This window comes from Habropoda laboriosa, unplaced genomic scaffold, assembly GCF_001263275.1.
Source record: "Habropoda laboriosa isolate 0110345459 unplaced genomic scaffold, ASM126327v1 scaffold186, whole genome shotgun sequence".
Classification (NCBI taxonomy): domain Eukaryota; kingdom Metazoa; phylum Arthropoda; class Insecta; order Hymenoptera; family Apidae; genus Habropoda; species Habropoda laboriosa.
Genome location: NW_017100427.1, coordinates 160,338 through 177,097, shown reverse-complemented (window position 1 = coordinate 177,097; position 16,760 = coordinate 160,338). Strand labels below are relative to the sequence as shown.

The 16,760-nt window shown below is 37.3% G+C and overlaps 1 protein-coding gene across 1 annotated transcript in view; it reads right to left on the bottom strand.

Moving 5' to 3' along the window:
* The window catches only part of LOC108575569 (matrix metalloproteinase-14), a 51,339-nt gene that overhangs the window by 10,145 nt on the left and 24,434 nt on the right, over positions 1 to 16,760 (bottom strand). The window contains exons 2-8 of the mRNA XM_017938392.1: positions 16,300 to 16,423; positions 6,458 to 6,562; positions 2,940 to 3,091; positions 1,946 to 2,248; positions 1,601 to 1,766; positions 1,057 to 1,193; positions 644 to 964 (exon numbers count right to left, since the gene is read on the bottom strand). Coding sequence (XP_017793881.1) covers positions 644 to 964; positions 1,057 to 1,193; positions 1,601 to 1,766; positions 1,946 to 2,248; positions 2,940 to 3,091; positions 6,458 to 6,562; positions 16,300 to 16,423 — 1,308 coding nt within the window. The remainder of the gene's footprint in view (positions 1 to 643; positions 965 to 1,056; positions 1,194 to 1,600; positions 1,767 to 1,945; positions 2,249 to 2,939; positions 3,092 to 6,457; positions 6,563 to 16,299; positions 16,424 to 16,760) is intronic.

Here is a 16,760-nt window from a genome sequence, read left to right as displayed (position 1 = left end):
GGAGGTAGGCCGCCTCTATGTGATAAACAATTGGCAACCAAACGGTGGCTCGCTAAAGCGATATATTATGAAATTAAATTAATCACTCAATAAGTTTTAACGTTAGATTGTTTCCTCGATATGGCCATGGTGGTCATCAGTGACTGGAGTGCCTCAAATGTTTAGAATAATTAAAATAAAATAAATGTTGTCAACTAAAAATTTTGAACGTCATAGCTAGCTAGACATTATTTTCAATTGAAAAAAAAAAATTATAAAGCATAATTCTATAATCCTATGCTTAAAATGTATTTTCTTGTGGCCGCCTGACAGCAACCTGTAAATCTGGCGCGACAGTGAACGTGTTAATAAGTAAATGTTGTTCAAATTATGTCGTGTTTGATATCATTTTCATAAGAAAAATCTCACCAATATGTTAAAAAAATTAAAGAAATTATATTTTTCTATTAGGATTTGTCGAGCCGTGAAATCTCGTAATGGAAACCGACTGGTGTAGCGTTACACGTTTGACTGACTGCGAGCAAGATAACATGGGCGCAGCAATGACGTAGGCCTAGGCGTAGGACCATCTATACTGTCACTTGTAGAATCCAAACTTACTGACTCTTGTAGAGAATTTATTGTATCTGCAAAAACTACTCACAGAGAATGTTCTATCGTTGAATCGATAATAAGCGTCTCCCTTGAAGAAGTATGTGTAACTGCGATAAACAATGGAGGCGTCGAGGTTATCAGGAATGTCCTCCCAGTTCGAGATCAATTTCGGGTAGGTGTTTTTCACCGGTGGTTTTTGCGTAGGATCGAACCTCCAGAATTTGGTGCCCTTGTAGAAGTAGATCTTGCCATTTCCGGTCCACACAGTCACGGTGTCGATGTTATCTGGAATTCCTGTGAAACCTTCGCTGATTTCCTTCGGGTAATCCCCGTCCATTCTCTTCCCTACGTATCTCCAGTATTTCGAGCCCTGCGACAACGCGATTGATCGTTATTTTTTTTATCGTTGATTAGTTTAAGAGAGTTTAAGTTGAAACATCTTTATAGATGCTCTTTTTCTACCTTGAAGAAATAAGTTTTTCCATTTTTGTACGTGAACGCAGCGTCTATGTTCCCTGGCAGTCCTTTCCACGAGTGAGAAATGAGCTTAGGATAGCCGACTGCTACACCATCCGCGGTTAATCTCCAGTAACGATCGCCTGTAGTTGAATGGATGATTTATAATTAAGAATTGCCGAACGTTAGAATAGAGAAATGAAACTTTTAGACATTGCTTTGATCTCTTGTGCCTTCTTCTTCTCGACGATTTTTAAGTAACTTTTGATTATTTGTAATAGAAGCTATGAAATGCGGGGATTGCAAAAGTTGTCGAAATTTCGAACGTAGAAGTGAAATTTTTGGATACTGTTTCTTGCTTCTTTATTTTTCTTTCTTTTTACCAAATTTTAATTACCTCACGTTCCACTTTGTCCTAGATTTTGCTTCCCAAAAAGTACACACTTCACGCAAATTTTCAAGGAAACATAATATACTCTTAGAATTGTTTCAAGGATCATTTTTATCCATCAACTTTCTTTTCTTCATGGCAATTTCAACAAACACGTACCTTTGAACACATACATATGCCCTTCCGCAGAACTGAACATCGTGTCGACTTTTGGATCCGTGCACAGTTCCGAATCTTCCTCGCTTGGCGGCGCCACAGTCGTAGTCCCATGTTTTGGCCCAACAGGAATGCTACCAGTATTTACGTTCTTCTTTCCATACAGAGCCTGAAATAAAGTGATAATCAAACTTCTTACGTTTCTTTTTCAGAATGAAACATTTCTAGCGCTTGAAATAAATTCGGGTCAAAAAGGACCCGGGGACCGTACTAGGGTTAGTGTCGTGATTTACGACCTCGTTGTAGCTCTTCCATTAAGTGTAATTGAAGTTTGCAACACGTATTTACCTGAATACCCTGAATGTCGTCGTCGTCTAGCTGGAAGTAGGGCACGTAACCACGGTAGAAAGGCGCCATTAGGGCACTTTTAATGTCGCTGTGACTCAGACCAAGGGAATGGCCGAATTCATGAGCAGCCACTTGAAAGAGATTCGTACCACGGAAGCTGTCGATGGTCCATTGTTCCGCGTCGTCGAAATGGGCATCGCCACCGTACACAGGGAAATAGGCGTGAGCCAAAGTGCCACCAGGTCCGTCAAAAGGATCTCCATCTCCGTGTTCACCTTTCTCGAATCTGATCTCAATGTGGACCTAGATAATCACATTGGAAAATTGTTACGAGAAACGTTCAGATTGCTACGGCAGTTGTTGAAATCTCGTTGTTAATCGTTTATTTGAAATTAGAGAAATTACGCAACAGGATAATCGAGAATTGATTGGTTCGATCTTTCAGGACACACTGTTGTTTGTAAGCTTTGTAACATGCCTTCTTCTGTTTTTTAATGTAATAATTTTGAACTCTAATTTTCTTCCAGAAATGTTGCTTCGTTGTTTTGCAACAGAAATGCGAATGAATGAAAATCTGGAGTTTGTGAAGTGTAATCCCTCCCGCAGGGGGGTGCCTTTGGGCACCCGGGGCTTGGCGAACCCCCGGAATCCTGAGCTATCGTTACAGCATCGCTGCGATGCTCAACAGCGTAACAAAATGCAACATTTAAGACAGGATCTCGTTTGAAATATACAAAGATTAAATTATCAGCTGTCCTGCAGTGTAATTTAGATTTCACCGACGTTGAAATGTCGCGACTGAGACCGTGTACGCCTCCATGAAAAATAAGCAACGACAAGATCGTGCTAATGCCTCTCGTAGCAAACAACGTTTGCATTGTTAGCTCTGCGCATTGGCTTCGGACCTCTTGAAAAAAGGCCCCGCTGTTCTTTATTCTTCTTATTTCTTCGTTGACAATTGTGAAAAATTTTCGACAAATATTATTCTTCTCACCTGGCCCGACTTCTTTTGGACGAAGACGAGGTCAGTGTAGTCCGACCACACTTTGAACGCCTTGTTCAGCTCAACGTCGACTTTGTTCTGTGGCAAATTTCGCGGATACTTGCTGATCTTGTAGGTCAGTTTCTTGACACGCCATCTCGAGCCTGCAACGTGTAAAAATAATGACGTTTTTTGGGAAAAATATTTGCATCGGGAAATTCTTTCTCTTTTTTTTTTCTTTTCTAGTTCCAATATTTTTTCTCAGCTTTGGAGAAATAATTTTAGAATTGAAGTTACGAATAATCGTACTTGGAAAGTGTATAATTTTATGGAGCAAATATAGTAGAAATTATGATAAATATTAGGTTAGTTTTTTTTTTTTCTAATTTCAATTCCTTTTTTCAATACCAATATTTTTTCTCAGCTCTGGATAAATTTGTATCGAATAATTCTACGACTGGAGTTAAAAATATGGTAGAGGTAGATATAGTAGAGATTACGATAAATATTAGGTTAGTCTGTTAACGATCATTTAGTAGACAGAAGACGACCCTCGATCTTACTAATTTTTACAAAGAACATCTTGATTGTATTGTACCATCTGTTTACGTAATGATACATGTGGCAATTATTCCACGACCCTCATTTGTCCCTTGTGCAACGATTTATTTTTAAACACTCCGAATACACTGAATTTTTCCAACGTTTCCTTACTTAATTTATTTATCTAATCTGCTCTTAGAATCGCCAAAGTGTTATTTCTCAGTTCTGTCATTAGTAATCCTTCATTTTCTCAATCAAGTACGCTGATTCATTCGTTAATCATAGCTCGAACATGTCTCGAAGTTTAAAGATATACTGCTGTCGATAAACTCTGCACTTGCATCACTTTGGCCATTTTGAAAAGTACGTTTAATTAGGTTTCTGCAGTTTTTGGTTACTCCACGAAACTCCTCTTACGTCGATTGTAAATGTTCGCTCGAAACCTCTTTCTAACGAATTCGAACATTTTATTTGAATTGTTCGATGTGTACAGTTGATTACTCCGATGTTAATAATGGTAATGTAACGCAAATGTTATGTCATAAGGTAGATTGAACACTATTGCATCGAGATTCATCTGAATTCCGATTATTCTTACTTGATTGAAATAATTATTGAAAGTACCGATCAAATTCGTACAATTTAGAATAAAAATTCCGATCCAAAAAGTTCGCAAAGATAAAATTCGCGAAATTTGAAACGTTCATCAAGCTTCGTTCTTTCCCCAAAACTGACGAAGGTATTAAGTAAACGAAGAGAAGAATTTAAAGGGAAATACAGTAGGACTCCCCACAACGCGATAAATTTCTAATTTTGCAATTTCGACATAATTAACGCAAATTATATCAACAGCTTAATTAATTTTACCCAAAACGCGACATCGACGGAACTCAATTCGTCTTCTGTTTCCCGCGTTCTAAAAGGTCCTACTGTGTACTGGTTGCAAAAAAGTGATCCCCAGATAGCAGAGAAAAAGATCACGGTTGAACAAATCGTCTTGTCATCGCGTTATGAATCTATTATCTCCGGAAGACAGATCCAGCAGCAAGGTTCTACCAGCCAAGGTCGACCATCTGTATTATTTCTGTTATTAAAGAGCAAAACGCGTCGAAGCTTAGATCCTTTCTCGCCTCTTTTTACTCTGTTCGCTCATCGAAACACACTGTTTCCCCTAAAAATCACGCCGGCGAGCAGATTTTTTTCGTCGTTCGCGAATTCGATCACGATCGAGAGCTATAGTGGGTCACGCAGCTAAAGGTTCGTTTTTTTTTTTTTTTTACAACGGACAGAATTCCGTAGGATACACGCATCGGTGATCCTGCGGCGAGTTCACTGAAACGAGGAACGTTCGCGCGAGGTTCAAAGTCACGGTTAGGATCGATCGAATCTCGATGATTTCCCTGGTGATTGTAGGCTGTACGCGATGTGGTAGTATAATTGGATGAATGGAACGGTGAATCAAGCATCGATGAATTTCTTCCGAGAAGAACGGGCCAACGGAAAGGGAACGGAGCGCCTTATGAGTTGCGGTTGATTAGCTACCTGGAATTACGATTTATGGAAAAGTTGGCGCGAATTCTGTAATCAAAGTTCTGCAATTAGCGTGACGTATGGTCAAAGGACAATCAGCGTGATCTGGTGTGAAATGTTTGTTACGGCGGAGTTCTCAGGAAATTGTATGTAACTTTTCCGTGGAAATTGTGAGTCGTAAATTGAGTTTGCGGAATTTCGGGGAATTGGCAGATGTGTTTTTTAGTAGCTTCGTATCTCTTGTTTTGTGGTATAATATATTGTAAGAGGGAATGTTCCATTCAGTGTCGATTTAATTTTCGATTATCGCGCAAAGTGAGTAAAATTAATTAAAGTAGAATTACATCTTCATTCTTCATACACCCAAAAGTGAGAAAGATGCTGTGGCGGGTACGTCGTCGTCAACAAACCCTTACCGAACCTCGTTCTATTCTACCACGCGAACTTTCTTTCTTCCAACTCCTTCAGATTTTAGTTTCCGTTCTTTCGTCTCTCCCCGGGTTAAGACTTGCCTTCGTCCTCGAGTGGCCTAAGAAGCGCGCATGTGGCATCCAGGTTCGCACGAGGACGAACGAATTTTCCGTTTCCACCACTTTCTCCACTTTTATCTTATCTAAAAACCCAGTACGCCTACACCTCCAGAGTTTCTTCCTTTACCGACCATCGCGACGTACCCGCCGAACCGCCGCCGCCGGGACAATTAGCGAAGCAAACGATTGTATTTTCTGGACAAATTGCACGCCGACCATAACACTCATATTTTAATAAATTGAGGTGAAAACAGTGCAACGACGTTCCTCACCCACCTCGATGCATTTTATAAGAAACGAGAGAAGTAGAATAGTGATACAAAAAATGAAGAAAAAGTTCGAGTGAGAAATATCGATCAATAATAATTTTAAATTAAAAATTCGGTAATATAATTGAACAGTGATATTCAAAATTATAAGGAAGATGGATCAATAATAATTTCAGTAATATCACCGAACAATGATATCCAAAATTAGGAAAAAGTTACAGTGAAACAGATCGATCGATAAAAATTCCGTAACACAATTAACTACGGTGTTTACTGCTAAACACCATGGATTCAATGGAACTCCTCGTAAATGTATCTGGTACAATTTTGAGGCTGAAAAAAATGCATTCAGACCACCTGACAAATAGCTGCGATACAGATGCGCATGACCTGTTTAGGGTGACTGACTCTACATTGACGATAATGAGGCAGGAAGTCAAAAGTAACACTGAGTTGTTAAGCATTCCTTGCACCGTGAAAACATTCCATTGCTCGAATAATTACACGAACTTGTAATATCTTTTTCATTCCAAGTGTCGATCGCCCTTCGTTCTTTCTCGAGAAGTTAACGAAGGTATCGAGTGAACGACGGAAAGCGTTCAATGGGAAAGAGGGTGAATTGGTTTGGAAGTAGGGTACTATTTTTAATTCCATTTACCTTGAAGGGCGTACCGCTTCGATCTTCCGAATCCAGGGCCAACTTTGTCTTTAACGCCACACCTTGGTAGAGCCATTAGCTTGTAAGTGTCTTCGTCAAAGTCACCTGTAAAACAGAGTATTTCAATAACAATTCTAAAATCGATGCATAGAGAAGTACAGTTGAAACGAATGAGAAATATTAAGAAAGTATTTCCTGAAAAGAAGAATCGAATTGTGACTTCTTCCTTGGTGTAAAATTGGTATTAAGAAAGTTAAAACATTGTTGCACTCGTTTATTATGAAAACAGTCGAGTATACTTTAAATACATAAACACAAATTTTCTTTTTTTTTATAAATTTAGTATTGAACAGTATTTAGAAGTACTTCGAATCTCAGTTTTCGATTATTTATTTTATACAATACTATAATTACAAATTGCAGTTTTATTTTATCTACGTTTGTAAATTCTAATAATTTCGTTTCTGTTCCCTTCACAAGCGAAGAAACAAATAGTCTCACTTCAATTCACGAACCTGCAACATTTCGCTATCCTCGTTTCATTAAAGATCCACTTAAAAGCTCGTGAATTTTAAAGAGAACGCTACTTTTCAATCCTTCGATCATCGTTATTTCCGTCATTCGGCTTCTATCAAGGCTGCGTCAAATGTAGGTTCAGTTCAGATCGCAGAATTCACAGGTATCGATCCTCCGACCCATGCTGCACGCTGTCTTCCCTATTTACGATCATTCGTGTATGTATGCACTTCCTTATATCGCGGTGCATATGCATCAACGTAACGTGTATATGCATAATATGCATAACACGCGAAAACGTTAGGCTACTCGCACACCCTTGTGTATAGTCGGTGGAAGAAATATAGAGGGCTCGTAAAATTGGCCAGGAGACAAAGTAAACACGTTCCGAGCGTTCTGACAAGGGAATCGACAGAAATACGAGAAGATGAGGACTAAAACCCTCGGTTAGGGTCGCATTACGTATTCACCGTGTGTGCACAGGCTCTGGCTTTCTTGAAATTCTTCTAATGGCCTTCGTTTTCGCCCGTATTCTTCTTCAATTTTTGTTCATTTACTCGTCGATGTTGTTTGCTTCGTTCGTTAAAATTCGGATAGCCAATTGACCTACGTTGGTCGCATCAGGCACAGAAAGAAGTGCTAATTGGAATTTTTAATTTGCCCGATAGTGCATGAAACGCTCTTAGTTATCACTCGTTATCCCTTTATTGCACGAAACCTAAAATAGAATGCTGTATGCGATTCCGGCTGCGGCTAGATCAACCTGTGTCGCCACTTGATGCTTTAATTTACGACCTCGCTATATTTGTTCCATTGACTATACACAGCGAAAGGAAGCAACGGTTTATGACACGACGAACAGCTATTTTTGACTGGAGGATTTAGTTTATTGTTAACGTGTGTCGTGTCTATTCTAGCGAGCCAAATTAGCGTTTAATACTGTAGAATCGTTAAATTTCTTAGTACTTTAGAGCCGATATATCGACTCTGCAGTTTTCCTGAAATCAGATTTTTATTTTTGATTTTAACCCATGTAACGACACCGTACTTCAATAAAATGAATTTTTATAGCAGGAAATATTTGCATATACGTGTGAAGCTATCTTTGTTTTTAAGAAAGGTATGTTAACTTTAATAAATTTCTTCAAAAATGCGTATTTTCCAAAGTATTTTTGGAACGATACATAAAATACTCATGAGCTAGTAAAAGGGTTGGTTCTTTTCGCGAATCCTTTCAGACGTTCCACCACAGCCGCAAAATCTCCTCCTTCAGCCGCATCGTTTTAAAATTTGCCTCACCGAATTAAGGTGGAAGCATAAAAAAGCTCAAATTAAGGCTACGATAACTCTCAATCGCAGCAAGTCCATCAGTCACATTCTGCATCCGACGAGATTACGTTAGGCTCGAGTTATCAATATGCACGTTGCGTCTTATCAGCGTACGATTTGAAAATTTCGACTCCGCTTCCAGCAAGTGTGCAAAGAGCTTTATAGCCACCTTGCGTCACGTGCAAACGAGCCTCTGCTATGTTTGCCTCGGTCACGCGACTAGAAGTTGTACGTTTATTAATACGTTTTTGCGTGGAAATTGTGGTATATTGACGGAACGATGGTCCAGATTGATTTGAATACGCTCACGAGCGATCGAGTTACTCGCTTCAGCGCGATCACGTTTAAACAGAATTAGAGACATCCCGTTGGAATATTCTCTTCTTTCGTTTCAAGCCTTAATGCGACGTTTTTTCCTATTCTTTTTATTCAACAATTCACGATTAAGTTACTGTAATAATTCTTATAATTCTTTTTAACAATTTGGCCTATGTCTAATTGGTTTTTTTCAGGTCAGATTTCGTGATAGAGTTGGGACTCTCGTGGATAGTTAAAAGTGTCTACGATGTGATCCTGTATTATAAATTATCGTAATTTATAATCTTGTCGAGGTGAATTCTATGTAAGAACATGTGACACTTGCTATTCCTCACGGATGACTGATGAGATTGGTGTCGGATATGTACAGTAGAAAGTAACGAAGATCTAATTATGGAAAGTGTTCGATATGACGACCATTTGTATCACAATGGCGGTGATTATGACAATGAGTGATTAGAGCACTATTGTGTTACATTTCGCGTGATGATTTGTACATGCACTAATCGTGACACTATCTTTCTTAATCGTTATTGTTACACTGAGCACGTAGGAAGAGATTCATTACTACAAGAGTGATGTTTTCCTTTCGCTTTTCTTAGTCACAGCGAGATTTAATTAGAAGAAACTGTGTAGAAATTATGCTCAGTATAATGTATGCAAGTTTGTTGCTATTGAGAAGAGATGTGTTTTAATTAAGAATAGAATTTTACTCGTTTTATTTCTTATAGAGGGAGCGCCACGTGAAACAGGCCCACTTAATTGTCTCTGAAAATTTTTTTTACTAATTTAAATGGTTTCAAAGGGTGAATTAAACGGAGGACAAATTTTGATGGAAGAAATGGCAAAAAATGAAGGAAAATTTCACATTTGATTACATACTTTAGAGTCCAAAATTTTAAGGTCGTATTATGCACATACGCTACCGGCCAAAAGTTTGGAATCACCGAGCATTGCAATTTACATAAAAATTTCCAGAAAAAAGTCGAGCGACTTTGAGAATTTTTTATCGTTCGAATCAATTGATAAATGTGGAATTGAGATAAGCAGATTTAACCCTTTGTAATCGAGTGGTGACTGAGATGCGACATTAAACAATCGTCACTTGGTGAATAATTAATCAAGTCAGAGAGCAGATCTATGGTGCCTCTATAAATTTGTTCATTATAGTGTAATAGAGAATACGTTGAATATTTAAGTAAAATAGTATAGTTTATTTCTGCGTTAATTTTAAAAAATTTCAAACCTTCCTTTTGCAAACTTTTCTGTTACAAAATGACCTCCGAGTGCAAAGGGTTAATATCGATGAAAAGTAGGAGGTGATTCCAAACTTTTGGCCGGTAGTGTATGTTTAAATGCACTCAGAAGAAAATATATTAATCCGTGAAAAAAGCATAGGCGATCTTGAAAAAGTAAAGGAAAAAATGGTATTTATAAAAATATCTTGTTACATATTGCGAACATAATTTGCAAATCGGTTCAAGAAAGCTTCTGACACGAATGATCTGTTCCAATTAACAAGCCCTCGATCTTCTCTGTAACAAATGTACAATTCCACACCGTCCATTATTTAATATCAACAAAACCCGCGTTGTTAAAATTTTCTCTTTTCTTCACCGTGTCTTTCTTCCGTCATCAACGATGACAGTTCTTCTTTCACCTGGCAAAAACTCGAAAGCACGCTGTTACGTCGACCGTAAATCGATTTCACGGCTTTTCTCGTCTCCTGTTGTACAACATTGTTGGTATTACGAAATCTGTACACGACTCGCTTCTTCCTTTTTGTCCCTACCTTCTGTTACGTACAGTTCAATTTACTGAAACCGATATACGTACAAGGTCTGGCTATATCCAGCGAATTCAGGATGCGTCCACCACGTGGCAGATGATTGCTGTCAATAAACACCGTTTCATCTCAAATAATAACACACATATACAATTTTATTGTTAGATCATTCTTCCGTTCGGTGTTTTTTTTTTTTTATCTATTATCGGCGACCATCGAATCGCCACGTTCGATGCTTTGACTAGGCTAAAACGGTCCAAACGACGTTTGTTCGTTCGGTGGAAAGAGATGCGGTTGCAGCTTTTTGTTTGATGCGATCTTTATTTGGGAATGCGAACATTTTCGGTTGAATTGCGGTTAAATTGACGAGTTGCGTTTGTAGTTTCCGTAATTCACGGATGCTTCGTTGAATTCTTCATAGATCATTTTATCATTGCAATCGTTAAATTTTGATTGCATAGCGTTGACGATGGTTGTTGTCTTTTTAACATTGCTATTTTTGGAAGAATTAAATACACATGTTTGTGTTTTATGAAATATTCGGGGGAATATGTGTCCAAAATGATTTTCGGATCATCTGTTACCTACAGTAGGTACGGTGTAGATTTGTATACAGTGTGTTAATATAAAAATTTTTCAAGTATCGATTGCTGTTTTTCGTTGGTCTTTTAATCATGCAAAACGTACTGATAAAAAGACTCGTTCACGTTTTTCTAGTTTTCTGTAACTGTGATCCGTTAATTACATATTTTAGGTGTTTCATTAGATCAACCATGCAGTCGTCAATCTACGGTAGAAAGATTGCTGTTGAAGCTGTAAAATCACTATTTTTCAGTTATGTAAATCGCTCTATTAAAATGTAATTTACTCAAGATTATCAATCATTCGTTTTTGTTATTTCCTGTTAGCTTTCTGTCTCTCGAATCTATTTCTTTCGATAGAGAAATTTGTCTTATTCTCGTTGATCGTTTTAATTCGTGCAACATGGTTTCCTGAATGCAGATGGTGCAACGTTATAGGAAATCGAAGTGAAATCCTTTCTCTGTGAAATACCACGTAACTTTTCCCCCGATTCCGTGACAATCGATGAATTCGGTCATTTTTGCGGCACAAATTGCTCGTTCTGGTTCGATATTCTATTATCTAATAGAAACTTGACCAATTCTACGTTAGGCAATCCATTAAAAAGCGGTGCTTTTGTTATCTCTGTCGCAGGAATTCGTAACAAGAAATATTGCAATTTTAGTAATCCTTTGTTATTGTAATGTAATCTTATATGGAACTTCGTTTCAAATGCTTTTGCAATATTTCTCTTTTATCTTCAGTGCTTCGTCAGTTCTGCATCAACTGTGTTCATTAATCCTAGAGCGGTCTTCGGGTCTTTTTTGACCCACCGGCTTTTTATATTTTCAGTAATTTTTGCTGCTATCAAGTTTACGTTCCTTGGCATTATTTTGAACGTTTATTGTCCAGGTTCATATGTCGCGTTGGAAACAAAAATTATTGCACACTTAGGTCCTTTTTCACCGAAAAGTCTGAAGTGTACAGTCAAAACGAAGGTTCTAGGGTTAATTTAATTGCGTTTAATTCGAGTATTTTAACGAATAGGATGGTTTATCGGCATATCGTGTAATTTATGCCATGTTTGCTATTAAAAAAGTTTTCTAATATTCAAACAGTATTTTTAGAAGATAATTGCAATAATCTTGCAATAATTTAATTAGAAGATAATTAGACTACTGCGATAATCCTGAGGATTATATTATACATATGAGAATTAATTTATATTATTGTACAGAATAGTTAACAATGAAGGAGTGTAGCTTCGTGTTTTAGTAATTTAAAAAATCATCGAACGTTTAAAGCCGGAATATCACAGAGTACGTAGGATATGTCCTTAAAAATGTAGAAATGTTTGATCTGAATCACAGGATAACGCTCAGCCTCGAAAGATTCGAATCGTTTTATAAATTTCCAATCGCAAATACAATCAGGAAAACGTGTCCGGATGACAAAGTTGCAGTCAGCATCGGGTGAGTCAGTTTTTAAGCGCCACTGACGAATCTGCAGCATTTCACCGAACTCTGATTCATCGTTCAACATCATCATTGAGAATCCAAACGGGAATCTCTCGCGTGTCCATCAATATGAAATATGCACTTCCGTTCTCTGTACGCTGCTTGCGTCCTTCGAAAATTGGGAATTCAATTTTCAAGTCTCCGAATTTGCTGTCTCAAACCGATTAATGAATTTTTATGTATTTAAGAATGTAATTTGGAAGATGTGATTTTATTTTCTGCTAATTTCTGTTCTTCAAGTGTCTTTTCTTAGTCGTTGAAATATTTATTATACTTAAGCTGTGTGTAAATATGCAAAATTTATTTTTGCAAATTTTAAGTTTGAATTTTAAAAAATTTTATGAATCTTCCATTTTCCACATTTTGAACTGTACGAAATATTTAGGAAGATATAACAAGTAAATTGTGAATATTATAAGCTACATATACGTAAATTTGCAAAATTTATTTTTAGTGATTTTAAATTTGAATTTTAAAAAATTTGACAAATTTTACTTTGAAAGATATTTACAAGTAAGCTGTGAAATATTTCACATTACAATATTCATCGTCTCTTCTATCCCTTCCGAAACATTTTCATTTCTCCCTCCGAACAATATTCTCCAATTAAACCCAACAATCTTCAACAGATCGGCCCTATTCTGCAACTAATTGATCCGTACCAGCAGCAAATCGATCATTGATCAACATCGCGCGTTGCAGAAAACACACGTTTTCTGTTACCTGCTCGAATCGTCTCTCGAATCGCGGTAAAATCAACTGTTACGAAATACCAGCTCTATCAGTTGCTAGAAATTACCCGTCTCCGTTGATAACACGCGTTATCAGTGACACACTCGTTTCTCACGTGTCGCTTTTACACCAGCCACGAAATCTTACCGGAAACAATAATTTGTTTCTTTGTTCTGTGCGTTGTTTGACCAGTCGGCGAGCGTTGTGTCAAGGCTTCGAACCTTGACAACGATTGGTCTGCAGCCTGGTGCCCGCTAAAACGCTATTCACACCGGACGCTATGCCGCCCCTCGGACGATGTTTAAACGTTCTCTCGTCGATTTTTCCGAAACCTAAAATATGTACCGTTCACGTCTCCTCTTTTTCCTCCGCCACCCGATTTTTGTCCACACGGGTTCGCGTGCGTGTTTTCACCTGAACACGGGAACGGTCACACGGGAGTCCGGTCTTTCAAGGTCTAAAAACGATAAAAGTCTGCCTCTTTATCCGGAGCCGGTCGAGCAAGTATGTGAAGGTGTATGCATTTATACGCACTGCAACCAAACAGAGGATTGAAACGATTCGAGGAAATACGTTGCATGGTTGCTAATTTATCCCTGGGATTCCTTCATCTCTCGTGCTTTCGAAATTGACGTATGTAGATTTGGATTGCGGGATAAATTTTGGATTAGATCTTCCTGGGAGTTTTTAGATGGTTTTCAGGTTGTTTTCCGGGGTATTTTTTGGAGATATGGCTTATTGTGTGTGTTTGCTTTTCATTTTGCAAGCTCACTTTGCGTTGAAATTCGATTATTTTCTTATTGAGAATGGGGAGTAATTTTGTTTTGCGTTGAGATTCTATTATTTTCGTATTGAGAATGAGGGGTTATTTTTTTTTTTTATGCAGTGTTGTGTGTTTGTTGCATTTTTAATGCATTCTTCATTATTTTGATTTTTATATGATTATACAAAATTTGTATTATCGTTGTATTGTTTTTTTTTTTAGTGTATTTATGAAGTTGTCTATATTCTGTGATAACTTTAGCAGGATTAATATATTAATTCTGAGTGTATATGGACTAATTGCTAATGTAAGACGTCTTTATGAAATCATTATGGTTTCAATGCCAGCTCTAGTCCTTTTCGAGTACTTTAATAGCACTTCGTGATGTCGTAAAGATACCTAACCTTGGCACTTTAATATGTAATACCTTGTATTCATTAAGTGTGCCATATTTCTAATCAGTTTCTTGAGTAGTTTCTTCTTTTTTCAAAGTAAAATACAGCGTCGAATTTTAGTGACACTGAAGTATTTAGGATTGCCATTGAAGATCGATTAAAAATGTGGGTTTGCGCGGTTAAAGACCTCCGAAGGACAGTCAATTAAGTTTTTAGTTCTACTTTCTTTCCAGCTTGTTTGTTCCGTGTTTCAAGTTTTTCTCTCGGAAATTCGCCACGAAATTAGCTACTATTTTCTTTCGACGTCCGCTGCTTCTTGTGCTTCAGTCGCATTCCAGTACTTTTTCTACATGTAACATTTCTATTCCTTTTTCTGGACAATACACTTAAGGTCTTTGGGTCAAAAAAGACCCAAAGGTTGATTAAGGTATTTTTTCACACAAAGACCATACTATTACCTAGGTCATATGAACCTGAACGATCAACTTTTAACATAATTTTGAGGGAACAGAAATTTAATAACAGCGAAAAAGAAGGCGTTGGGTCAAAAGAGACCCGAAGACCGCACTAAGGTTAAGATTCAAAAAAGACACTTTGTAGATTTTAAAATTCTCTCTTTTTTGACAATAATTTCTTCAGCTTCTTCATTTCTTCGTTGAATTTTCATTGCCTTCTGAATGCAAAAGAGTCATCCTTTCTCGACAAAATTAAAAAATCCTCTCTTCTTCGTCACACAAGAATTTCTTCAGCTCTTAGTATTCGTATGAATTTTCATTGCCTTCTGAATGCAAAAGAATCACCCTTTTTCGTCAAAGTTAAAAAATTATACTTTGCAGATCCTGAAATCTTCTCTTCTTCGACACACGAGAATTTCTTCAGCTCTAACTCCTCGCATGAATTTCCATTGCCTTCTGAATGCAAACAAGTCATTCTTTCTCGTCAAAATTGAAAAATGACACTTTGCAGATCCTGAAATCCTCTCTTCTTCGACACACGAGAATTTCTTCAGCTCTAACTCCTCGCATGAATTTCCATCGCCTCCTGAATGCAAAAGAGTCATCCTTTCCCGACGTCGCGTCTTATCTACGATCCCCTTATCCTTCGACTGATAATCAGAATATTTTTCCCGATTCAACTCATGCTGGAATAATAATCGTTCTCGCGAACGCATATGACGCGCGCGCGTCTTTTGACGTATAGGAAACGGACTTTTGGAATCGGACTCTGATACTGGTACGTGCCGAGACACCGGACAATTTCATTACACTTCGATCTAGCAAAATTTTTCGTTCGCCAGCGAGCTCGTTTTTTTCTTTTTCCAGTGAGTCACGCGGAGCACAGTGCGACACCGAACGAATGCATCCACACGCCGCGGCATGATTCACGAACATGCACCCACGACAACTATTAAACGCAATTACTCTTAAATATAATACAGCCGGCCGAGTGCAAGGACGAAACTAAAAGTTAATTGATAATGAAGAGACAGAAGAGTTCTACGAGTTCTTCTCCACTTCCGGATGCTTATCTTCTGTCGCTCTATCTTCCTATGATTTTTGTATCAGATTACTCGAATTGTTGGAATCCAAGAAATTACGTAAATTTTTTAATTGTATTTTTGCAGTTAGCTTTCGTGTAGATTTATGTAACATGTACAGAGTGTAGCGTAACACGTTAAATAGCAAAGTTACAGATCTTGTTACAAAAAGAAAGAAAAGATACAAATTTCATAAAATTTTGAAATACTGTATAAATACAATTTGTTTCATTTTTTGCTTAATTTTTCAATCATATTTGAGTGCAACAATATTGTAAAAATTGCTTACGACGGGATCTGTAAGTGTTTGTTAGGTTTAATTTCTAAAATCTCGTTGAAACATTCGGTTTTAATTATTAACTTTTTATTTAAAGAATTTGTTACTTACCCGTTATATTTAATCCAGCAAAAGCTTGGAACTCTGCGATTGCTTTCGATAGCGTATTCTGAGATATGATTCCACCACTTGTTGGATTTATGGGTTGCAAGTAGCCAAATTGAGATAGGTAGTTCTGCAACAGGTAAACAGGTTCCGTTCAATAGGTATTCATAAAATATAGCACACCGTGGAGAATTATTTAATGAGAAACTGATCGTATTTGTAGTACAGTGAAACTGTTGCGACTGTTTCATTTCAAGTGATCCATCATGATAAAAATGACTTGTTATGTACATACGTAGATTTGAAGTATTCTATTTGAATAAAAATGTCGAGTCTTTAATTCATATCAACCGATGCGTTTAAGAAAAGTGTATTTTGTTGGTGATTTTTTCATTTATTATTTCTGAAATTCTGCATTAATTTAATTCTAAATTATTTCTGAAATTCTAAATTAAAATAATTCTGAA